At 33.3% G+C, this 25,385-nt stretch overlaps 4 protein-coding genes and 1 pseudogene across 5 annotated transcripts; 1 reads left to right on the top strand and 4 right to left on the bottom strand.

Annotated features, from left to right (window-relative positions):
- On the top strand, positions 1-2,669 carry LOC125831999 (uncharacterized; annotated as a pseudogene).
- Positions 2,670-3,328: 659 nt separating this feature from the next.
- LOC125832022 (monofunctional riboflavin biosynthesis protein RIBA 3, chloroplastic) lies at positions 3,329-6,288 on the bottom strand. Its single transcript, XM_049511144.1, has 6 exons — positions 5,947-6,288; positions 5,127-5,345; positions 4,462-4,787; positions 4,223-4,352; positions 3,836-4,132; positions 3,329-3,749 (listed from the first exon to the last, which is right to left on the bottom strand). The coding sequence occupies exons 1-6, from the start codon at positions 6,271-6,273 to the stop codon at positions 3,486-3,488; spliced, it is 1,563 nt and encodes a 520-aa protein (XP_049367101.1). The 5' UTR covers positions 6,274-6,288; the 3' UTR covers positions 3,329-3,485.
- Positions 6,289-7,506: 1,218 nt separating this feature from the next.
- On the bottom strand, positions 7,507-9,622 carry LOC125831977 (uncharacterized). Its single transcript, XM_049511105.1, has 3 exons — positions 9,400-9,622; positions 8,374-8,571; positions 7,507-8,291 (listed from the first exon to the last, which is right to left on the bottom strand). Exons 1-3 carry the CDS (start codon positions 9,620-9,622, stop codon positions 7,507-7,509), a joined length of 1,206 nt encoding a protein of 401 aa, XP_049367062.1.
- Positions 9,623-10,693: 1,071 nt separating this feature from the next.
- Positions 10,694-15,781, bottom strand: LOC125831973 (uncharacterized). 2 transcript variants are annotated; one of them, XM_049511100.1, is made up of 9 exons: positions 15,648-15,781; positions 15,474-15,559; positions 15,314-15,361; positions 14,987-15,075; positions 14,591-14,644; positions 12,134-12,201; positions 11,987-12,036; positions 11,770-11,858; positions 10,694-10,829 (listed from the first exon to the last, which is right to left on the bottom strand). In XM_049511100.1, the coding sequence occupies exons 1-9, from the start codon at positions 15,704-15,706 to the stop codon at positions 10,725-10,727; spliced, it is 648 nt and encodes a 215-aa protein (XP_049367057.1). In that variant the 5' UTR covers positions 15,707-15,781; the 3' UTR covers positions 10,694-10,724. The 2 variants fall into 2 exon arrangements, with proteins under 2 accessions (XP_049367057.1, XP_049367058.1); XM_049511101.1 differs by having other exon boundaries at positions 14,591-14,641; positions 14,984-15,075; positions 15,648-15,771.
- A 2,797-nt stretch (positions 15,782-18,578) lies between these two features.
- On the bottom strand, positions 18,579-20,260 carry LOC125832024 (transcription factor MYB48). The gene is made up of 3 exons (XM_049511146.1): positions 20,107-20,260; positions 19,765-19,894; positions 18,579-19,342 (listed from the first exon to the last, which is right to left on the bottom strand). The coding sequence occupies exons 1-3, from the start codon at positions 20,222-20,224 to the stop codon at positions 18,931-18,933; spliced, it is 660 nt and encodes a 219-aa protein (XP_049367103.1). The 5' UTR covers positions 20,225-20,260; the 3' UTR covers positions 18,579-18,930.
- Between the last annotated feature and the right edge of the window lie 5,125 nt (positions 20,261-25,385).

The following is a 25,385-nucleotide window of genomic DNA, read 5'->3' as shown; positions in this document are numbered from 1 at the left end:
AAATGGAAGAAATGGCTTCTTTATGGTCTTACCAAGAGGTGAATTAAATACTTCTTCATTTTCTATATAGGTCTCTATTGTTCAAGAATCTATAGACAAATTTCAAGAATTAATTTTCTTTAATATAATGGTGAATCATATGCTTTCTACTTCTTTTGTTTAGAATTTAAAAATTTGCATCACACTTGTTCATGCCTAAAGAACTTTTTGTGTCAATTTTTCGGAAACAACCTGTCTATCTTTACAATGTAAAGGTAAGGTACTCTACCGTTCCCATAATTCTCTTTTAACTTGATTCAATTCTTGCAGACAATTGATGAAATGAGACAGAAACTTGTTTACACTAGTCTTGAACTTGAAAAGATGAAAGTTCAAATGAGTGAAGAAATGATGAAGAACAAAGAGTATGTGAAGCAATTAATCCAATTCTTGAAAATGGTTTGTCAAGAAAGAGATGAAGCAAAAGATCAACTTCATAAACTACTCAACAAATTTGATAGTAATCCTCCTATTGTGATGATGAAGTCAACAAAAGCAAATTCAAGTATAACTGATCAATCCAACAGCTTGTCTGAAACATACAATTATCAGTCACACTATTCATCCCCTGTCGAATCATTTTTCGACACAGTTTCATCTCCTGAATTGGAATTTTCCAATATAAACATAGCTGATTCAAATCCAGTAGCTTATGACAATTGTGTTACTCAATTGTCCCCAAAAGTTGACAAGGCCTCATTGGTTATTGAAAGTTTTGTTAAGGGGAAAACTTTGCCTCAACAAGGGAAACTTTTGCAGTCTGTTCTTGAAGCAGGGCCACTTCTACAAACACTTTTAGTTTCAGGACAACTTCCTCAATGGCGAAATCCGCCTCAGCTTACACCGTTTAGTATTCCATCAGTTTCCTTTAAAGGGTGTTTATCTGATGTCTCAAATCAGAATCTTGGTGCAAATTTGAGCTATCCTGCTTCAACATCTCAACCTTATTTTGACATGTCATGTGGATCTTCACAAATGGTGTCTACATCTATGTTAAATTTTGCTAATTCTGATTCTGGTTCCTGTTTGGAAAATCAGAGGTTGACATCTTTTGGTCCAATTATGAACAGTGTTGTCTGCCTGGGAAAGAGACAAAGGTTGCATTAATTAAGACAAGTTGAAATTTATGTTGCTCGGACTCTTTAATAATCTAGAGGGGTGCATGTCGGATTCTCTAAAAGTAGTGTCTTTTTGGAGGATGTGACACGGGTGCAGTAACATTTTTGGAGAGTCTCAGCAAGATAGGTGGAAAGATGGATGACTATATTTCAAAATTTTGTATAAAGCATTTTTTCCGGGCGTTGTAAATGGAACATATTGATTGAGTTTGACAGCATTAGCTTTTGATGAATTTCATATCTCCTTTGGCTTTTCCCTTACAGTTTTCTTTACATTATTCAATGAACAGTAATAATATGAATTTTGAATTTGGATTATGGTTCTTGATATTGATATGTTACTCAAAAGAGTTAATAACTTTGTCCATAAGTGTGAAAAAAGAGCAAAACCCTCCATTTGGACTCTTGTAATGTAGACTGACTTATCATTTTTTTAAACTATTCTGACAGCAAAATGTTGGATTATACTATTTATCCAGGAAGCAGCCTGCCAGAAGAAAGCTTCTTGGTTGTTGCATATATAATGACAAACATAAAAAATTATCAATATCTAGAATCTTTGGTATAATGAAAAGATTAAAGATACCAAAAGGCGATAGAATTTGATTGATCCTATTTTCTATCGTTAAGATGGAGAACTGAAGTAAGAATTCTCTTTCTTCATTGTCTTGGAAAGGTAGAAGCTTTATGACCTCTACTTAAATGAACTCGTCCGAAAGTTAAATTCTTGGATTCATCAGTAACCTTGCTTGTCTATATTGATCTTACTTTGATATAACCGTCAACCATACATGTCCTCAACAGTTTTTCTAAACTTAGTATTCTCTCCAATTACTAAGGTCCTAAACTAAGTAACTTGTCTTAAAAGGCCTATCAATTCAATTCTTAGAAGTCTTTCCTGTTGAAATTCAGAATAGCATGTCTAGTCCAGACTCCACTCCAGGCATTGGACCTTTGCATTGGGATCCGCTACTGATTGTTTCAGTAGGGATAGTTTGTTTTATCTTTCTGCTATTCAGTTACTTCAAGATTATACAGATGCGTTGCTGTGGATTTCTATCTGTGCAGTTTTACAGAAATCCAATTCAAAGGCGTCAACTAAACGATCATATTCTTGAAGATCATGATTCACAGCTCCAAAGTCGTGGTCTAGACTCCTATATTATGCATTCACTACCAATCACTCAGTTCAAGAAGAACGACGAACAAACTACTAGACCAAATAACTCAGATTGTGCAGTTTGCTTAGGTGAATTTCAAGAAGGTGAATGGCTGAAACACTTACCTTATTGCTCTCATGTCTTTCATGTTGCATGCATTGACTCTTGGTTTCAGATTCATTCAAGCTGCCCACTATGCAGATCAAATGTGTTTAGTGTCAAAATGCAGCAAGGACATTCCATTACTATGAACACATTACTGGAAACTCTGAGAAGGGAAGATTTCAATCGTGAACGATCAGTTCACAATGAGGATATCCGGTCACAGATATTACAGAATCATTCTTTCTAGAGTTGTAGAAGGAAGTTCTGACTAGTGGTTTTCCATCTCCAATTGTGTCTAACAATTACTTGGTATGGATATCATACTATTGGATTAGCAAAGACAAGCCCGCGTGCACGAGAAGATGTTGATAAGAGACTAGGAATTCTTATAAGAACATAGCTAGAAACTAAGCAGCTTCATCCTTCACTTCTCCTTCTGGTTGTCCATGAAAGTTAATAGTCGGTGATGGTACGTTTGGTTCAGCCAACGGAAGCAGATTTAACAACTTCAGAGCATAGAAGTGAAATATATGAAGAACACATTTCAGTTATTATACTTTTATCCTTCTTAGTAGAGATAATTCTGCAACAGGAACACCAATGAGGAAAAAGAAAGAATCAGAATAATAAATCAATAGAAACTAGAGGCGATAATTGACCGAGTAAAACCAGGCCAATCAAACTAGAAACACAAATTACACCAAGCTAATTTAAACTGTGGTCACCTGAAGTTTATAGCTCCATTGAGGTATACGTTTTGGTTTAAGCTTATCGATTGAAACTCACATTTTTCCTTACTTGTACTGTTTGTTTCAGTTGGTTGAACATAGTAGTACTTGGAACTTGCAAAATCTCTCAAAAGATGAAATGAGATACAGAAATTAAGCTAAAAAGAGATCACTGAGCTTTTGTATCAAGAAGGTATTTATGTATAATGAGTGCTTTAGTGTGTTTTCTTTTCTGTAATTGGAATATATCTCAAAGAATAAGTTCTACAATAAAAAAAATGTGAATGAAGTATGAAACAGATGAAAATCTCTCCCTCCTTGAAAGTAATCTGTACTTAACTTTCATTTCTTTCCTGGGATGGATCTTGTTTCTCCAAATTCCGTTTGATGGACGCCTTAATAGGTCCTTGTACATCAGATCCATATATGTGACCCATCTTTGTTCTTTTGGTTTCCAAATACTTCCTGTTTTCATCTGTGAAGGGTGTCAAAACTGGTACCCGTCCAACGACTGCTAAACCATAACCCTTTAAACCCGTAAATTTTGCTGGATTGTTAGTCATTAGGCGCATGGTACGAACACCTATATCCCTTAACATCTGTTGCAATCAATGAAATCATATTCTTCCATTAATTAATAGTTAGTTACTCTAGTAGTAGAAAATAAGCACATGATCACACTAACCTGCGCGCCAATGCCATATTCACGAGCATCTGCAGCAAAGCCGAGCTCTAGATTGGCTTCAACAGTATCATGTCCCTCATCTTGCAAATTATAGGCCTGAAGCTTGTGGCCTAAGCCAATGCCTCGTCCTTCGTGGCCTCTGAGATAGATAACCAAACCCCTACCAGCTTCCTCAATCAGCTGCATTGCCAAATCCAGCTGATTACCACAATCACATCGTCGTGATCCAAAAATATCCCCTGTCAAACACTCTGAATGTACCCTTACCAACACATCTTGACCATTTCCAATATCACCCTGTTGAAGGCTTTGAAGTTTAAAGGAATTCCAGATGATAAAATTCACTAAACACTAATAGTTTATACTATCAAAGGAGAAATCTCTGACCTTTACGACAGCTATATGCTCTGTACCATCAAGCTTTGAACGGTAACAGTAAGCCTCGAATAATCCCCATTTAGTTGGTAAACGAGATACTGCAGTTCTTTCGACAAGCTTCTCCCTCTTTCTCCTATATCTGCAAGCAGTAAAACATGACATACAAATAAGAAACCTGGCCGTTGTTGCTTTCTCAAGCTTCAGTACAAATTGAAGGCTGCAATACGAAAAATATGTTAATGATTCACCTTACTAAATCAGTTATTGATACAATCGGAATCTTGTGGTCCAAGGCCAAATTTTTCAAAATGAGCATAGAGGCTATAGAACCATCATTTTTATCAACTATAGTTGAAAGAACAGAAACCGGTTGCAAGCCAGCTGATGTTACTAAATCAACCGAAGCCTCAGTATGACCAAATCTTCTTAAGACTCCACCATTCCGATACTTGAGAGGAAAAACATGGCCTGGCCTTATGAAATCTTCAGGAGTAGAAGTAGGAGAGGACAATGCCAGGACAGTTTTAGCCCTATCTGAAGCCGATACACCAGTAGATGTGCCCTTCTTAGCATCCTTTGCATAATTAAACATGGTACTTCAGTAAGCAAACTTGATCACTAACACACAACAGCTTGTAAAATTGTTATATATATGGATGGTATACTTCAGTCTATCCAGTATTACATGGTGAATAATTAATACATAGCAAATTATGGTATTAGCAATACAGGAGTCATTAATACACGGAAAAAGCATGATTGAAGACATAACTACCTAAATACACCAAACGAAAACAGTAATCCCAACATAACTAATCTCACTATTATTAATACACCTCATTCAGTGACTTATAAGTACATTACAACACTTTTTGTCTATGAAAGGAAGAGAAGAGTAATACTATCATATTACCACTGTGATTGTGAAGGATGGAGCAGAAGAGTCATTTTCTTTTTCAGGTGACATCAAAGGAAGATTAAGCCGCTCAAGATCCTCTTCTTTCATGCCCACAGAAATAATGCCTGAACCATGTCTCACCATAAATGCAATTGCCTCAGCACTAATAAATGATGCTGCCATGACAAGGTTTCCTTCCACTTCCCCACTTTCATCATCTACAACAATGACAAACTGACACATTTTCACAATCATAAGTTCTACCAAAATGAAAATCTACTACTATATAGCTTGTAATACGAGTCATAAAGAATGCTGAACTGTGTGACCGTCTCATTAAAGAGTGTTTTCAGGTATAATGAGTGACACATTTATTTTAAAAAACATTTTTTGAGGTACCTATTAAAAAAAAGAGAGAAAAAAAATATTTTAGAAACAAATGCAAACCATGATAAATCGGTATGACTTCATCTTATATCCAACCTAATTGACCTGTCCGATTACTCAAAAATCATGTTGTACTTCATTTTATTTGAAAATCAATGTTCGATTGTGAAAATTCTAAATTCAAACTTGAAAGTTGTATTTCAAACTCGAAAAACTCACTTTTGAAGTTGGTTTTCAAATACGAAAAGTACATTCAACCATGAACATTATTCCAAACATTCTTCACAGAAAATATCACCAAACACAACTATATTTTAAAAATCTATTGCCAAACCTCTACTAAGTCACAATAATTAAGGATTCAAAATATTTAAAGGATCACAGTCAAAAAAAAAACTTGTGCCTCATAAATCGGGACAGAGTGAGAGCATTACAAGAAAGCACCAACCTTTCCTTGAGACAATGCATTAAGTGCCTCTCCAATTGAAGAATAGCCTTTAGTGGGACAATCAGGATCACCTTCTGTTTCACTCACAAAGAAATCAATAGTTTGAGGGGTTATTTCAGCACTCAATGTTTCAAATAAAGATCCATTCTCAAATGGAGTCTCAGCAACCCTACATGTCCAAGTATTCAAATTGGGAGAAGATAGTCTTTTTCTATAGTGTCCAATTCCAACAATATTATTATGTGAATTGCCAAAAGATTGATGATGAACATTTGAGCTAATGAAGATTCTTGGAGCTAATAGCTGATTAAACAACACACAATCCATAGAAAAAATGCTGATTCAATTGTACTTTTATTTAGTGGCACATAGAAAAAATGTACTAGTAAGTAATTTTCATTTGGAATTTTGCAAGTGAAGAAATTAAGAGTACCTCTAGTTTTATTATCGTCTTATCCAATAAAATGCTAAACCAAAAAAAAAAAAAAAAGATTTTGAACGTAGGTGGAGTTAGGACCACATGATGTCAATAATTAATTCCCTCTTTCATTTCTTTTTTCTTACTTTGGTATAATAATTCTTCTATATTATTTTTAAAAAAAACTTGGAACTGTTATAAAAGGAATAACCTATCTAGCTAACTAACAAAAAAGTTTGTCTTGTCAAATTTGAGCCTTATAAAAGGTATTTGACTCTTTATCCCGTTGGAATGGACCCTTAGACCCCATACATAGGAAGTTGCTGATAAGTGTCATAATAGACCTCATTCTGACCGCGGACGACTAATTTAACAAGATGGTCTGCAATCGTATAGTGATCTTCTTGAAAACAGTGTTATACTTTGACATTAGCAAGTCATGTTTAGTTTTTAATTATAGCACTTATTTTCATTGATCATTTGAACAAGATATAACGAATTCACTTCAATGGTAAAGTCTCTATATTTCAAAAGTATGCATCTACTCAAACCACATTTTGCTGCTTATTTATCATTCATCTTAAGCTGCAAAGGTCAACTCATTATAATAGATACTTTTTCAACCAATAATCTTTTACTCATCGCATTCCCAAGCTTTCCGTATTCGACACAATAATTGCTTTTGAAATCCTTGATGTCAAGCAAAAATCAAATGCTTGAACATGAACTACATGTAGCCTAAGTGCTCATGAGATAAAAGGTGTTTATACACAATATGCGCGTAATTTTCCCTAAAAGAAAATGGATAGTGATATTGTTGGCTAGCGCAAAGGACTCATAGCTTCTTTTAATGATTATGAGATTGAGAATTCGATCGAGCCTCTTTCATCTCTAATGTGTTTGTCTTATTTTCCTTTGAAATCCACAATGAAAAGGTAAACAATTATAAGTAACACGTTGAACATATACTCCCTCAATAACACAATGATTCCCATTATCAGGAAACAATATCATTAATCATAGAAATAAAAAATCAAAGAGTGTTTGTTTTTCTTTTATACGTATAGGACCATTAATTATTAGATTGGTTTACAAACCTTATTGTGATAAAATGATCATATAAAATGGTAAGATAATAATGTCTATCGCTTGCAGACAACTCCACGTCCATAAATTCCGCTATTGCAATTCAAACTTGGAAGCTCTAAGTTCATGGGAGCCTTAAAAATGTCGGATTGTTCTTCATTTGCTTGAAATCTAGCTACGGAACAATCAGCATTGAAGAGTCCTGAAGCTGCAAATTTTCTGTCACCTCCCATTATTGGCATCAAAACTCCCATTTTAACTTTGCTCACGTAGTCTTTCTTATAAGTTTGGCCTAAAACACCATTCACTTCATCACTCAAAGATACAAACTTGAACCCAAGTTCAAGATGAGCAAAGCAATCATCACTCGTTATCCCATAGTTATGTACTTGCGATTCATGCTCCGTAATAGGCACAATCTTGGCTGTGATTGTCAATACATTTTCTACATCAATGACAACCTCGTTAGTATTGCTGATTCTTGTAATTGAGGTCTTACGTACAGTTTCAGACTTCCAACTCGCGCCTTCACTTTCAGGAAGAAATATTGGTTCATCGTTGAAATGAAGGGCTAGACGGTCAATGGAATCATCCCATGTTGATGTTTTTAGTGCAGCAACTGAGATTTTGTGAGTTCCATAAAGGATACCAATGGATTGTACCCAAGTAAAGTCTCTCTTCATGTTCTCGTTTCTCCTTCCGATGAAGTGTGCATTTATGTGGAATTCAGGGTCTGAAACTAGGCAAAAATCTTTGTCCTTCTTGCCATGGAAGTAAAAGGTAATTCCATCTCCACCGATGAATCGTGGATCTTGGCAAACTGCTCCAGGCTGGTCACATTCTACATCCCAAATAAAAAGAATAAGGGAAATAAATAGAGAGATTATTGCAAGAAAATAAGGAAAATTAGTAGTTATACTTACTACAAACGGGTTTGCAAGAGACACAATCGACTTGACAACTCTCGGGGCAAGAGGTAGGGCATGCATGCTGGTTAGCATAACAACTAGGGTAGTACTTGTTCTTGCACTTGACCATCTTAGGTGTGGGTGGTTTAGGAGTAGGTGGTGGATAAGCTGGAGGAGGTGGAGATGAGGATGGCACTGAAGGTGGTGGAGTTGATTCCTTAGGAGGAGATGATGGTGGAGTTTCCTCCTTGGGTGGAGATGACGGTGGAGTTTCCTCCTTGGGTGGAGATGACGGTGGAGTTTCATCCTTGGGTGGAGATGGAGGTGGAGTTTCTTCTTTAGGAGGAGATGGTGGTGGAGTTTCATCCTTGGGTGGAGATGGAGGTGGAGTTTCTTCTTTAGGAGGAGATGGTGGTGGAGTTTCATCCTTGGGTGGAGATGGAGGTGGAGTTTCTTCTTTAGGAGGAGATGGTGGTGGAGTTTCATCCTTGGGTGGAGATGGAGGTGGAGTTTCTTCTTTAGGAGGAGATGGTGGTGGAGTTTCATCCTTGGGTGGAGATGGAGGTGGAGTTTCTTCTTTAGGAGGAGATGGTGGTGGAGTTTCATCCTTGGGTGGAGATGGAGGTGGAGTTTCTTCTTTAGGAGGAGATGGTGGTGGAGTTTCATCCTTGGGTGGAGATGGAGGTGGAGTTTCTTCTTTAGGAGGAGATGGTGGTGGAGTTTCATCCTTGGGTGGAGATGGAGGTGGAGTTTCTTCTTTAGGAGGAGATGGTGGTGGAGTTTCATCCTTGGGTGGAGATGGAGGTGGAGTTTCTTCTTTAGGAGGAGATGGTGGTGGAGTTTCTTCCTTGGGTGGTGATGGAGGTGGAGTTTCTTCTTTAGGAGGAGATGGTGGTGGAGTTTCTTCCTTAGGAGGAGAAGGCGATGGTGGAGTTTCTTCCTTGGGTGGAGATGGAGGTGGAGTTTCTTCCTTGGGTGGTGATGGAGGTGGAGTTTCTTCCTTAGGAGGAGATGGCGATGGTGGAGTTTGTTCCTCGGGAGGAGATGGGCCATCAACACAAATAGGCTTGCAAGAACGACATTCGGTTATGCAGCCATTTGGACAGAATTTGGGACAGACATGAGGAAGATTTTTACATTGCTTAATCTCATCATCTGAGCAATGAGAATGGCTTGGATGATCAGCTATTCCCGGGGGAGTCGCCTCTGCCAATGCTATAAACATTAGCATGACAATTCCCAAACCCACAATCAATCTAGCCATTTCACTATCTTTATATCAATTGCTTGAATGTGTCAACCTCTTCTTTTCTAATTGTTCAACTACTTGTGTTGAATGAGTACTGATGAAATTTCCATTACTACATCCCCCATTTTATACTAGTTATTTGGGGGGCACATATATAATTGCATTATTTGATTGATAATTATTACTTACCTAGGTTCCTTTGGAAGGTGCCTTTCACATGCTTCTTTTCCCAAATAGAAGGTTAGTAAAGTGAACTCAATATTGTCTATGTTATGTTGCTGCTTCATAAAATGAATAAAGATATGGTATCACTTTGCCATAAAGCTAGTACAATACACTTACAGAATTCTAATTATTTGTATGTGTACCTTTCCTTGAACATTGGAGTAGCTTCAAACTAATTAATTAATTAAAAGGAAGACTCAAAATGAAGAAATAAAGGTCCTCTGCATGCCAGGAGAAATCATTTTCTAAAAAATTTGTATGAAAAAATGTCAAACGTACCGTACAAGTCTTGTGAGGAAAGGAATTGGTAATCTGGGTTATAGCTTGGATACATTTTTACTCAAAGCAACACTATTAAATTATCTTGTGAATAAAGGGATTAATTCACATGCGCAAAGGTTTACAACTCTTTTCTTCTATGATTTTTTAAGTATAGGATGCATGTATCATACATTATAATAGTAATTCAAACTTGCTTACACCTATAAGGTATAATTGCTATAACGTTCCATTTCTCTAATAGTAGCATACGAATGTTAAGTTTCTCCAATAGATATTAAGCTTAGAGTTCACTAAGTTCAGATAAACAAATTATATTTGAACATTCACCAGCAGAAAGTCTGTTGATGGACAAACGCATCAAACACTTGATCCATGGGATGGAATAGACAAGGATATTCAATCAGTTGTGATATTTCATGTGATTAGCTGACTCGCCTTTTATATTGGACATGTAATCCATCATTTTAGTACAAATATTGGAATAAAATAATTTCATGACTGGTTAATATCCATAACCAAATGCGAAATAAAATAATCCACATTTTGTTTTGAAATTATTATCCTTATCTCACCAAGTAAATGAACCCTTAATTTAAGTTTTCATGGACTCTCATGTCTTCTTTGTCTTGTGATATTTACCCAGCTTTGATCGGCGTTGCTTGAACAAGTGCAGATAAAGTTTGAGCCATAGAAGAGGGTATAACAGAAGCAGAACCTGAAGTTAGAAATGAAAAAATGAAGTATTTTTATGACATGATACATATGCGTGCTCTTTAATTTGGCATTAGCTAACATCTATGCCTTCCAACTTTGGATTTGCATAAATAGGCACTTAAACTTGTATAAAGTTGAACAAGCAAATACATGTGTCCTACTTGTATTATGCCACGTAGGATGATTATGTCTACTTGTTCAACTTTATACAAGCTTAAGTGTCTATTTGTGCTCACCTAAAGTTAGAGGACATAAATATCAGCCAAGTTAAAAAGCTCATTTATGTCTATAACAAAACAACATTCTATTTATATGCAAGTAGGATCTCTCTCTCAAGGGCGGATTTAGTACCAAAATTACTATACACGTGAACCCATGGTATTTCTGTCAAACTATGTATTTAGTGTACATGTTTTCACATAATTAATCTAATATTATCTGATGACACTCGTGCTACAAAAAAGGCTGAATGATGCACTTAGTTGAATGTTGTGTTAATACCCAAAGGAATTCCCACTTAATACTCTCTTTTTTCTCCTTTCTTAGTAGTGCGTCCATGTTCTAGAAATTCTAGATTTGTCTCTGCTCGCCTCTCTGGGCATTTTCCAAAGCAAGCCCGCGTCATTCATATGAATGATGCACACCAATATCAGCTGGAAACGCTGATCTACTTGCTACATTTACAGGACAATGCAAGTTGCATTTCTATATTTTAAAGTTTTAGACAGAATAAGTGCCTTATCTGATCTAAGAAACAAAGCTATATACAGAATGAACCCCGAAATTCGTCTAAAGAAATGGAGAGAGTTGATGCAAAAGTAAAGCTGAAGGAGGTCGTCGTTATGGTGGCAAAAGCCAAAGTTATCTTTCGTCATTAAAAATTGTTCGCGTATTAAAGTTCCAGTAGAAATTACTCTTTCTTTCAGGATATCGAAACGTACCTTGACAAAGTTATAATAACTGAAAGGAAGAGTATCTGCATACAGGTTTCTCGTTTTAATGAACGGAAGTGCCTGGTACATAAGCCATACTGCATAGAAATGAAGTCGAAGATTTTCAGATTTTACACATACGAGACAAAGAGACTACAAAAAGAAATGCATGAAATAAAATACTATGAATATGATAAAATTAGTGTTAACAAAATTGTTAACTTACTTTCACCAGGTCCGACTCCAACGGGATACAGTAAAATGAAAGCAGTGTACCTAATAGGCAAAAAGATATTCAAAACCAAAAAAATTCCGAGTAATATACTCTCTCCTGAGTAACTAGAGGCATTATTTTCTGCAAGAGAATTCGAACCTGAGGTATGTGATCAAGTATGGTGGACTCCCAATGCAACTCAAAGCATAGTGTGAGTATCTGATCACCTGCATTGAGTAGCAAAACAGGATCATATAATTGTTTAAAGTTTATCATCATGCAAGATCAACGGAAGACGATCAAAAGGATGAAGTATAGACCAAAACATGGAAAAGTTGTTGCAACTCAAACAGAACATAACTAGTAAATATTTGTGCCTGAGATTAGGTTCGTAAAGCTTAGAATCACATTCTGAGTTCGTGTTTCTGTCAATGTTTCACGTTACAGTATAAGCTACTTTAGGATAGCTTTTGCCTAAAGGTGGGCTTTTGGCATTTCAATTTCAGTATACTTTTCCCTAAAAGTACCGCTTAAACGTTACTGTGCACTAAAACTTTGCAAATTAATAAGGATAGAGTGGATACGGTTAGCTTTGAATCAATAATGTTTTTGTAACCAATTGGATATTACAAAACGCATTAAACCACTAAGTCACCAAACCGGTACTCTATAACTTGTAGGATAGCTTTAGGAGTGAAGACTACAGCTAAAAACAACGAGCGTTATTATCAGACGTGAAAAATGTTATAGCATTATTAAGTGTCTGGTCTAATGGGAGATAGAACTTATGAAGACATGTCGAACCTTTTTAGACTGTTAAAAGACTCCACAGGAATAGGAAAAAAGAGTTCGGAATTTTCAGTTTTAAGTATTTTTGTGGAAGTAGAAACAAAGTCATTTTAACTTCCTTGCAGATGCACTGAGTTTCTAATTATGACAATTTATATGTTTTTCATATTAGAGTAACTTATGGAAAAGGACTTGAAGATGATGGGAGTGACGGGTTTTAATTATCATCAGTTGGCTACTTTTGAGGCATTCACATTAGTTCGTTGTTGCTACTTCTTTAATGTATGTATTCTTTTTCTCAAACTGCTTGGAAATGCTTTATCTAAAACCGAAGTTCTATTAGAAACAATATCTCTATCTCTACGAGGTAGGGGTAAGGTCTGCATGCGTACAGTGCACTCTACCCTCCCTAAACCCCACTTGTGGGATTACACTGGGTATGTTGTTGGTTACTTCTGAGTAAAAAACAGATTTCCTGTGAAACAAAGTTGACCACTTTGTTGGATTAAGGAGATAAGCATATGAAGACGACATAGGATAATTAGTAGTACAGAGGAGAACAGAATCTTCCTGCCAAGATACAAATGGTAGAAATGATTCTGAGCATTGCCTAGAAGGAAATTGACTCGTGGTTGAGCAAAACCTATGACGTAAATTCCACATGTATCATCTTTCAGTCATGTGGCATATGCAGCGGATCAATTAAATGCAGAACTTCTCAACAATCTTACTCGCTTCAGTAACTGAATAGAAGTTTTTCAATTTCAAAATAGCCTCTCAGCTGAAAAGTACAATATCAGACAGAAAACTGAACAAAGAAAATACCTCTACACATTATAGCAAACTGTCAATCTATCTTTCTCGGCCTATGGGATAAGATTAAGTGTAGTTTCTGTTCTTATACGTATAGGAAACTATTGTTACCGAGCATGTGTATGAGTAAATATAACCACTTACTGTATTTGTACAATAATATGAATCAGACAACTCACACTGTGGCCTACCTCAGTCCTGTTTTACCGTTTCTTTCCCCAACTACTGTCAGTTTGGAGAAGTTAAAAAGATGCAATATCTTCAATAAATCAGGTCGCATGCATTTATCTAACGAAAGGATTAACAAGCGAATTGAACAGGTTGTCTCACAAGAACATAGAACAATAAGGGAAAAAAAATAAGTCAGGTCAGACACGTTTATCTCCAAGTATGTACATTTCTCGCCTTTTTCCTTCTCCATCACTTCTCATCACTACTACAAGGTTAGACTGACCTCAGATCTGCCTTGTTAGCAAGTACAATGCACACCTACAGAGTTAGTTCCACAATAGCTTGTCTAGGGGGAACAAATGACGAAAGGTACCTCACTTCAAAGTCTAACTCACGATTTTTTCTAATCATCATTGTTTTTCTTTGTTTTCTACTCAACCACCAATTTTCTTGGGTAAGAATTAATATGTGCATTGAGAATCGTTTCGTATAGCAAAAAATTTGGTTGAAATCTTTGCCCCATTCCATATATATCTCCCAACTGTAAATAAACGTGGTCCCGTAATACTTTAATCAATCATAATTAAATACACTCCTTATAGTCCCCTCCATGTGCTCACTTACATCAAAAGTTCATCCAGCACAATTGATTTCTTCCATTTCCAGCCATTCCTTTCAATGGGAGTAAGTTCTAAAGTTATTGCAAGTAAGTTCCACAAAGATAATGGTTTACAGTTCTAAACACACGAATCAACTAAATTAAGAAGAGGGGGAGAAGGCAGGGAAAAAAGAAAATGAGAGTAACATGTAAGAAAGGCAAAGAGATGAAGAAAATTAACTCACCTCACTTAAGCTCCAAGCGGAAAACGTTATGAACACTGAAGGCGATTCCTGGAGCTACAAGAAGCATCTTTGTGTTCACTACTAAATACTAATGCTAACACAAAACAGATTAGCAAAGAGAAAGACTTCATTGCATTATTAAGTTTCCATAAATCTTGTTATTGTCACCAATAATTAGCCCCACGACGATACTATGTAAAAACAGCAAGTACTCTATGTTGCTCGGACTCTTCAAAAATGTCACCAAGTACGAGTCAGATCCTCCAAAAGCAGTGCATTTTGGAGTATCCGACATGGGTGCAACAACGTTTTCATAGAGTCAGAGCAACATAGCATATCATATTCGAGTAGCTAATGCATAAAAGTAAGTGTGATTTGATAAGAAAGATACAAAACCTCAACAATTTGACGAACAATTGCTAGCAAAAAATGAGTTCGTCCACTCCATTGCATCAGAGGAAGCACTACCCCAGTAGGAACAATCCCTTCGTAGCCCAAAAAAAAAGGAATTAGAACATGAGCTAGCTAGCTAGGGGCGGAGCCGCGGAGCCAAACTCAGTAACTTTGATTCAAACTTTAAATTTCTACATTGAATATGTACAAATTATTATTTTTGAAGCCAATAACTAAAAAAACAATTAGTATTCCAAATTCATAAACTTCAAATTCTGGCTCCACCTCTAGCTACCTATTGTCAAATGTAACCAATTAAAAATACTTTACCAATAGCTCCATGTATAACTTCCAAGAATGCACAACATTGCAGCAAACCTTTACCATAAAGATCACAAATTTACTCGAACATAAAAAATGAGAGATTTTTTTCTTTTTCTTAATGAGATTGAGATTAATTAAGGAAATAAATAAATAAATTGGAACTCACAAATTAGTTCACCAGCAGAAGCATAAACCCCAGTGACTGAGTTGGTGGAAATAAAATTGCTCAAAATTCTAAAAAGGGCTAATGTCCTACATTTTCATGTCATCCATCACATATAATATTGGAACATTATGAATATAATTTTATTTAAAATTGTGAAAGGGAAGAGAAATTTACCATCCAAGAAACTGAAGAAAATTGTAAGAGAAGAGATAAAGAGTTTGCAATTTAGCCATTAGAGATAATTTGGTAATCCTATGGCATGTACTAAATTTGGTCCTCAATTTTAGCTTCAATATCAACCAATAGTACAACAAGAGGGCCCACAAAAATATCTTGATATCAAAATAATAAATAATTTTTATTCAGCATAAATTTATATTTTTCATATTATAATATTACACGAATTATGCCTTAAAAAGGGCACTTTAACAAGTTATGTCGTCTATTTTCTATAGAACTTGGTAAAGGCAAAAGTTAAATTCAAAATTATGACGTAACTTAGTTCCAACTTGTGTCGGTAGAAGCAAAATTTCAGTTTCAAAACGTATAAGTTACGTCGTAAAAGACATAACTGAATTTCGACAAATTTTATGTTGAGTAAGATAAAAGTTCTTTATAACTATACTTAGCAAGATTAGATCAGAGAAATACTACATAACTTATGTCGCATAACTTAATTTCTATCCAACTTATGCCCAACAATGCAAAGTTTCTCTAAACTTATGCCTAATAAAATTAGGTCGTGGATATGGACGCTTTGATCCATAAATTTAAGTAAATTAACTACATAGATAAAAAATTTTTAAAATCATTATATTTGAAGACAAAATATAAAGATCATTTCAAATTTCAATATATACTATTTATACACTTTATTTTTACTAAAATTTCTAAAAAAATAAAATTATTATTTATTGTACATTGTGCTGAGCTGTTATGTAATGTACAAAATTTCAAACTTAACTATACTAGTGGGAGTAGCATGACATGGAAATTGACCCGAGGCAACATAGATGGAGTTGCCACCACTTCTTTTTCGTTTGGTATCTTGCGTTGGAGTCCGATTAAATTTGGATTACACCGGAAAATTTATGGAGAGAGGGAGGTAAGCTATCCCTAATAAAGGTAACTTTGCACTAAAGGAGACTCGAATTCGATACCTAATTTGATTAAGAATGACAAAGTACTTACCAGGCCATTCCACCAAACCCTTGTTTGTTGGTTGCCACCACTTGTTCTTTGTTGGATGTGCTTAATTTCTTTACCATTTGGAATGTTCATTTGTTACATATGACAATACTACATCTTTACTATTATTGTGCCACCAGGACACTTGCTCCCAAGTTGTACAATTGTTAAATTCTACTATCATTATCATAATAAGCTCATAACTTTTAGCAATAAAGGTAATGGGTTTTTGGCTCTAAATGTTGTGGTGGTGTAGATTGAGATTATCTTTCTTTTTTACATCAATCTACCGCTATGCCTAGGGGTAGATCAGTTGTCCCACACTTGCAATACCCCATTAGCATTAGCTCTTTCTGAAAAGGAGGTGATTCAGTCGCACCTTTTAGTACAACTATTTGTTACGACTTCATTTCAGTCTCTAGTCTTGTCTTTGGCATCCACCTTCTTGCAGTTAAGATAACAACTTCGGACATGATCAACTCCCCTAATGTAAGAGACGATGTGTACAAGGCTCTGAAACAAATTCATCACACTTGTCTGGGCTAGTCTCTCTCCCAAAATTTTTATTCATTTGACACGTGTTATTTCCAAAAAAAAATGCCTCGATCAAGAAGACTAATGTACTCAGATTTCAATGAGAGGATCATATCTCGATAGTGAATTAAATTTGTCTTTGGTGTTTTAGTGTTTGATTTAGTATTCGATTTCCAAACAATAATAATTAAAGATTTTATTAGTGGTTATTTACCTATTAAGAGCAAAAATCACTATTAATCGACTATAATAAAATTCACTTAACGAACGATAAAAGTAGAATGTCAATCGCATTTCCACCCAACACCTCATGAAAGATTTGATTACTTAGGTTACATTATCAAAAGTCTATTCTTGCACAAATATTCACATTCTATCTCTAATTGTAGAAGGATAAATATATATATATATAAAAGATTATATTTTAAAATGTTAATTAAAATTTATGTAATTTAAATTTTAAAAGTTAAACCTATTACATAAATTAAGATGAAAGGGATATGCATATAGTCATAGAACCACTTACCACTTCTAGAAAATTAACAAGAAGCTAATTGAATTCTTCCTACACATTATTCAATTCTATCCACTCATATCTTTTGTCCCCTTATTATTTTTTATTGCTTTTGGTGAGTAACATCTAAATATCACTAACCACTCATGCTTATCACTTTAATAAAAAGTTGATATAACACCCTTTTTTAACTTTTTCTCCATCGACTAAATAATCAATATTAACCTCTTTTGTATAGTTAAATGGTGTCACATAAAATGAAACGGAGAAAATAATAATTTATTCATCACATAATTGGGTGGGAGGGATAGTACATAACTTTATCATTGTGACAAATTGTACCATTTATAATGAATGATGAATACTATATTTGTGTGATAAAGAAAATAGCTACGTGTTTATGTGGGAACTAAACTATTCCTCTTTGGATTATTGGTATTAAAAAAATCATAGTCTAATACACAAAGGTGATTGGAGAACATTTTCTATCTTTTTAATCATCCAATCATGGGCTTCCGTTTTGCCGTATCAAAATGAAAGTTGTGCTAATGCTAATAGTAGTGGATTACAGAGTTATAATCAGCACTAACTCTAATTGCATCCTAATCAGATCCCCAGTCTTTTGGAACCTGCGGCGGAGCTAGTATGTTGATTACAGATTTGGTAAAATTCAGCAATTTTGATAAATAGAAGCAAAATCAAGATTTGATATCTATGAATTTGAAATTTAGTTTTTTTACGTTGTAGAGTTTTAAATTAATAATTTATATATATTCAATGAGTTTCTTAAGCCAAATACAAAATTTAAACTAACGTTATTAAATTCAAATAAATATGTAACGTATACTCTAGATAAAAAATTTGCCGGATAGTGAAAGTATTTCACATTGAAACGGACTTAAAAGACAAGAAATTAAATCAAAGCATCATCAAATGGCTACAATAACAGACTTAATTCCAAAGCACTACTACTAATCCTCTTAAGAGAGGCCTAGCACCTTCTAATCATGGGATTTTTTTCTTATTTTTTTCACCACTACTAATAGTAATATACAAGTTAGAACTTAATATTTTTCTTGTAAAACCTAAAACCAACTATAACAATTTTGTTTTTGTTTTTTTTCAAATAAATGAACCTCCTATTAACCCGTCTTTTTCCCTCCTCAATTTAACCATCTGATAGTTGAAGTTTGTTGTCTCGTCTAATTCAGAGTCACGTGTCTATCGAAAGCTACTCCAATCAAAATCTTTCCAAAGTGAGTCTAGGGAATAATCCCATAGGGGTGAAATAGACCCCATAATTGGTTTATTCATTTTTTCTTCATTTTCTTCTAATAATTCAATATCTTTCCAAATTTCATCCATAGAGTAAACTTTCATACTTTTTCCATGTTGTTCTTGATCACTAGATTTTTTTTCTCCTTCAAGTTGCAAGAGCTTGATTCCACCCGTATCGTAAAAGTTTCTTTCATTTTCTTCGTGAGTGATTGAAGAAGAAGAAGAAGATGATGAAGATGGAGAAATAGAAGACTTTTTCCTCTGTTCTTGAGCTTTCTTCCTCATATGGGTTCTCCAGTAATTCTTAATTTCGTTATCAGTACGCCCTGGTATTTTTCGGGCAATTCTTGACCATCTAATATAAAAAATAAAGAAAGTAACATCATATATACGGAATTAAAGAGAAAAAATCATCAAAAAGTCCAACCTGAAGTATAACAAAAAAAAATAAAAATCTTCGTGTTTGTTGTTGAATATAACAAAATTTCAACTTAAAAGTATAACTACCGCGCTTGTTGCTAATGGGGATCCCTATTCCAAAATCAAGGAAATTGTAACTAATAATCAAAAGGAAAATGATAAATTAGAAAGAAACAAAAAAACAAGTCTAAAGTATAGTTTGAGACGTGTAATCCACCTAAGGATATTAAAATATATTGCATAAACCACGCTAGAGCTCCTCCATGGAAAAATACTAGCCGATTTGCTAATATAACAATAAAAAGTACAAATAAATTTCGAGTAAATTAAAATTAAAAAGTTAGTATTTCGAAATACCTATTTCCCCATTTGGAGTGAAGTTCAAGAACAAGACGTTCTTCTTGAGGAGTCATCTTTCCATGTTTGAGATCAGGATTCAAATAATTAACCCAACGTAACCTACAACTCTTACCTGTTCTTTTCAACCCTAAACATATATAAACATAAATACATCACAAACAACTATATATATAAAAAATTAAAATAAGTAAAATTAAAAGTTATTAAAGAAGAGATTAGAAACTTAACTGTTATTTGGGATAAAAGAGAAGACTATTTTTTGTACTAATATTATACATATATACTATGATGTATTTTTTTTTTATAATTTGTCTCCCGCCAATCACCTTAGTTTCAAACCTGAAACTTTGGCAAGAAAATCCCATCGTCGATCTCCAAATAACTTAACATAAAATAAAAGCTGCACATCTTCTTCTTCTGTCCATGGACCTCTTCTCATTATTTCTTCTTGCACCATTTTTTTTTCTTAGCTACTACTAATAATATTTTCTCTTTTTTATGTGTGGTTCATATTAAGGCTTACTTTGATATTTATACTACGAATAATTGCCATCATGGGGAGTTTTTTTAAAAAAAAATTCTTGTGGGGTAGGGAGAATTAACCGAGAAACGCAAAAGAGGCGAATTCAGATTTTTAAATTTATCAGGTTTTTTGCATTAATCTTAAACTAATTAGAAAATGATCAAGAATGTCTTTAAGGTTTAAAACTATGTGAAAATAAATAAAAATATTTTTTATTAATAGTTTGATCTAAAAGTGCTCATGTTATTATAATTTTGGTTTAAAAATCCATCTGTAGTTATACTTTTTATTCAAAAATATCTCTATAGTTACTTATTTAGGACAAATTTTAAAATTCAACGGGTGAGGGTGGGGCCAATTAACCAAGAAAGGTAAAAGAGGTGAATTTAGAATTTAAAATTTATTGTGGAATCTAAAATAATTTTAAATTAATTAATAATAATAGAGTTTAAAATCTAAATTTTATGAGTTCTAGTTTGGGATTCTATCAGTATTCATTTTTTAATTTATAAGGGTTCAAAATCAATTAACCTTTACTAAATTAGTGGGTTTTCTTAAAATTTTCGCACAATTCTATTATATTATAAAAGGGAGTTTAGGTCCAAGTATAATATATAATATTCAAGATTGGGACTTTCTTGAATATTATATATTATATTCATTATATAGTAGAACTTGGGCATAAACTCCCTTTTAAAATAATATATATATATATGTCACAAATGGAAAAGTCTCAATCAAGGAAGCAACATATATCATTTACAAATGACTTAAAAAGCATTAAAAATTACAATAATTACCAATTTAAATATTTAAAAGCTATATAATAAAATAGGCTGACTCTCAGAATTCTATCAGGCTCACATCTATTGGGACAGAAAAAATAACACATATCATTTTAAAATTACCAAAAAAGTATTATAAATAATAATAATTAACAACTTAAAATATCTGAAAGACATTTTAAAAGGGTTAATTTTGTAATTTTATCCATTTCACATAAATTAGGACAAAGTGACCAGTAATGTACGTTATTTCAAAGTTACATAAAAATATTATAAATCACAATAATTAATAACTTAAAACATTTTTTTTTAAAATATGAAAATTAGGATGACTCTCCAAATTTCATTTGTGTCACATAAATTGAGACAACAGAAATAACATATATTGGGTCCATTTTAATTTATTTATCTTGTTTTTTTTTGTTTTTTTTTATATTTAAAAATTGCGTAAAAATACTATAAATTATGATTATTGACAACATCAAATATGTTTTGAAAAAAATACAAAAAATTCCACTGATTCTTGAAGTGAATCTATCGTAAAAATACTATAAATCATGATAATTGACAACATAAAATATTTACAAAATGTTGTATGTGCGTAGTCTTATTATGCCTTAAATAGCGTCAAAGAAAGTACAGGTTTGTGATAAAAAAACTTATTCCTTTATCCACGCAAACAATCGCTTCAAAAACTCGGTTATTAGCCCCAAAACACACCATTTATATTATTGGGCCCGTGCATATCACGGGCAACATTGTCTAGTATTATAATAAAAGAAGCTTTATAGCTTTAATCATATAAATATTTGCTTGGACTAGCTTTTATATATCTTTAAATGTATCATCTAATTAATATTCTATTAATCAAAATAATATATGATTTATTTTTCTGCGAAAAAACTAATACTTTTTAAAATAAATTCAGTTTTGTTAAAACAATTAATATTTGAGATCGAGGAGAGTTCCTAGGCTATTTTTTTTAAAATGTATTTATTATTATTATTATTATTATTATTATTAATTTAAAAAATAAATAAATTGTGAGTCTAATATAACCAAACAAGTGGCTCAATTGTTGGCAGAGTAATGTTGCATATGATGAAAGCCACTAACAGGAAAGACCAATATTGGTGATCATAAATGAAGATAAGACGGTCATATGTGGATGTAACTTTCATAAAATATTTGCTCTCCATTTTATATTTATTTTTTCACCGCTAAATAATAATTATTTTTTATGCAATTTTTTTTAATTGAAAAATATAATTATTTTATAAATATGGAAAAACCCTCGCTTCACATGCAACAATTTCATGTATACAGAAGAAGAAAACTATAACGAAAACATAATGACTAATAAGAGAATTCAATGTACAGCCTAAAAGCAAGACTATGTACCACGGCAAAATAGTACAAATGATGATAGATATAAAAAACTAGAACAAGTTAACAGCTAGTATAATTACAAACACTAACAAGCCTTAACACACGAAAGCAAGGTAACAATCCACTATCTACTAATATTCTATCTTGATACACGATATTCACGCCCTCTTATCTAAGGTTATGTCATCGATAATCTGAAGTTCCGTCATATCTTATCTCATCACCTCTCCCTAATGTTTTTCTGGCCTACTTCTACCTCTCCCTTTTACATCCAACCTCTCACACCTCCTCAATGGGGTGTTTGCGCATCTCCGCTTCACTTATCCAAATTAAGCCATCACAATCTCTCTTTTATCATCTTGTCCACTTCAGAGGTCACTCCTATCTTACTCTCAATAGCTTCATTCCTAATCTTATCTCCCTTAGTATGTCAACGCTATCTCAACATTCTCATTTTCGCAATATGCATCTTTTGAACGTGTGAGTTCTTAATTGGTCAGCTTTAATTTGCTCCATTCAACAATGTCGGTATAACCACCACTCTATAGAATTTACCTTTAAATTTTTTGTATTACGACTTTATCAAATAAGACTCCAGAGGCAAGCCTCCACTTTATTCACACTACACTAATATATATAATGTGTGATATCATCGTCAATATCTCCACTTTCCTACAGAGCCGAGGTACTTGAAACTATCTTTCTTGACGATAACTAAGTAGTGTGTCAAGCCTCACTTCCACGCCTTCATCATGCATGACATCACTAAATTTACACTCTAAACACTCTATTTTGATCCTTCTCAATCTAAACCCCTTATCCTTCAGAGTTTGTCTTCACACTTTTGGCATATCATTAACTCCATTGTATGTTTCTTCAATCAATACGATACCATCTACAAATAATATACACTAATACACCTCATCTTAAGTACACCGCATCACTTCACTCATCACTAGAACAAATATTGTTTAATAACTCAATTACTTTTTTAAAAAAATATTTTTAATGAAAAATATTATCCTTTGTGTCTAACATAACACACCCTTGGTGTTTATCTTTTCTCAAATTGATAAATACCATCGGATAAAGACTAGACCTGCTTCGTCATTAATTTACTATGTTATGAGCTCTTGCTGGTTTAATGTCCCTTGACTTCAGCTAAGGCCATTTAGTTACTTAAATGGTGAATAGGACCTATAAACATACCCTCGTTTCCTCACTCATATTTATTTAATAGGGGAAAAGGATAAATATATTGCTGAACTATCATAAATGGTATGCAGATATCTTTCGTTATACTTTTGGGACATTGGTGCCCCTGCCGTCCAAAAAGTAGAGTATATATACCCTTTACACTAACCGACATACACATGTCATAATCTTATCCACCGCCCTGACATTTATTAAATGTCGGATCGACGGATAAGATTGCGCCACATGTCCTTATTTAGTCTTCCGTTAGAGTGAAGGGCATATATGCTCTAATTTTTGGACGGCAGGGGCACCAATGTCCCAAAAGTATGACGGAGGGTATCTGCATACCATTTACGATAGTTTGAGGGTATATTTTTCCTTTTTCCCTATTTAATATGATAACAAATCAATTTTCCAATAAAAAATATTATACATTGTAATTCCTATCACTCATCCATGTATTACTAATTTTTATATACAGATGATAAATTAATATTTTTACATAATCAATATGGACATAATTTACTTTCGAATCAAACAATTTGATAATCACATAATTTTTTAGTTATGCAAATATCATGTCATATATACTCTAAGTTACAATTCTTTTTTAAAAATTTATATCCATTCAAACCTGACCAGATAAAATGAAATCAAAGGAGTAATAATTTCAAGAAGGAAAAATAAGTACTCCTTAAACCTCTTTTTTTTTTTAAACAAGAACATTTTGGTATGAGAAACCAAACATGATTACGTTACAGCACATAATATTAAAAAACAATATGATAAGAGATATTTAAAAATGGAATATGACGTCCTGTAATTAGGGATGGAGCTAGTAATCAGCATATATTTTGATATACTATATTATTAAATTTATTAAATATATTTAAATGCTAAATTCAAAATCTAATTATTATTACTAAAAATTATTATTAGAAAATTCAAAACCAATAAAATTAAAATTCTATGGGAATCCCAATAAATGAAGCACATTATTTAGCTAGTCAATTAAAAAGAGAGTTTAATACATTGTCACTTTTAAATTTATCGGTATTTTATTTAGACATTTAAATTATAATATATTTCAATTGAATACTTGAATATATATATATAATAAATTATCTTTATTAGACATGTAATTTCTATTTAAATTTGAAAAAACTTTTGCGTATATTTCTCAAATACATATTACATAAATGAATTAACCACTAAAAATATGCTACACCTTTATTATACGCATTCGTCTCAATAAATCGTAAAACTCCGAATTTTTTCTAAGCAAGAGGTTGATGTGTATAATTGAAGGTAATGAGATATTCCATGTAGTTAACTTGACTGCCTAAGAGACGATTGAGAATGCACGCAATTTTTTTTTTCAAATTTTGAACAAAAAAATATCTAATTGGAATATTTTATGTATTCAAATTTTCAATTTTCGTGATATTTAGGAAAAAATGGATGGTGGGCTCCTGACTTTAGGGGCTCTCCTTGTGGTGGGGACTTGGGCTTTCTATCACGGACTTAAGCCCAAAAAAATGAACTATATATGACGTGGATGTCACCATTTTTATATTTTATGGCAACTCACTTATAATTTTATCCTTTCCCTCCTTTTTTCGTAAAAAATTATATTTTGCATTTTCTATGAACAGTTACCTCTTTATATATTATATTTACATAAATGTAAAATTAATAATATAGTCATAAATCATAATCATACT

Source organism: Solanum verrucosum, unplaced genomic scaffold (assembly GCF_900185275.1).
Source record: "Solanum verrucosum unplaced genomic scaffold, falcon-dt-bn FXZP01000042.1, whole genome shotgun sequence".
Lineage (NCBI taxonomy): Eukaryota > Viridiplantae > Streptophyta > Magnoliopsida > Solanales > Solanaceae > Solanum > Solanum verrucosum.
This window is presented reverse-complemented; position numbering and strand designations above follow the sequence as displayed.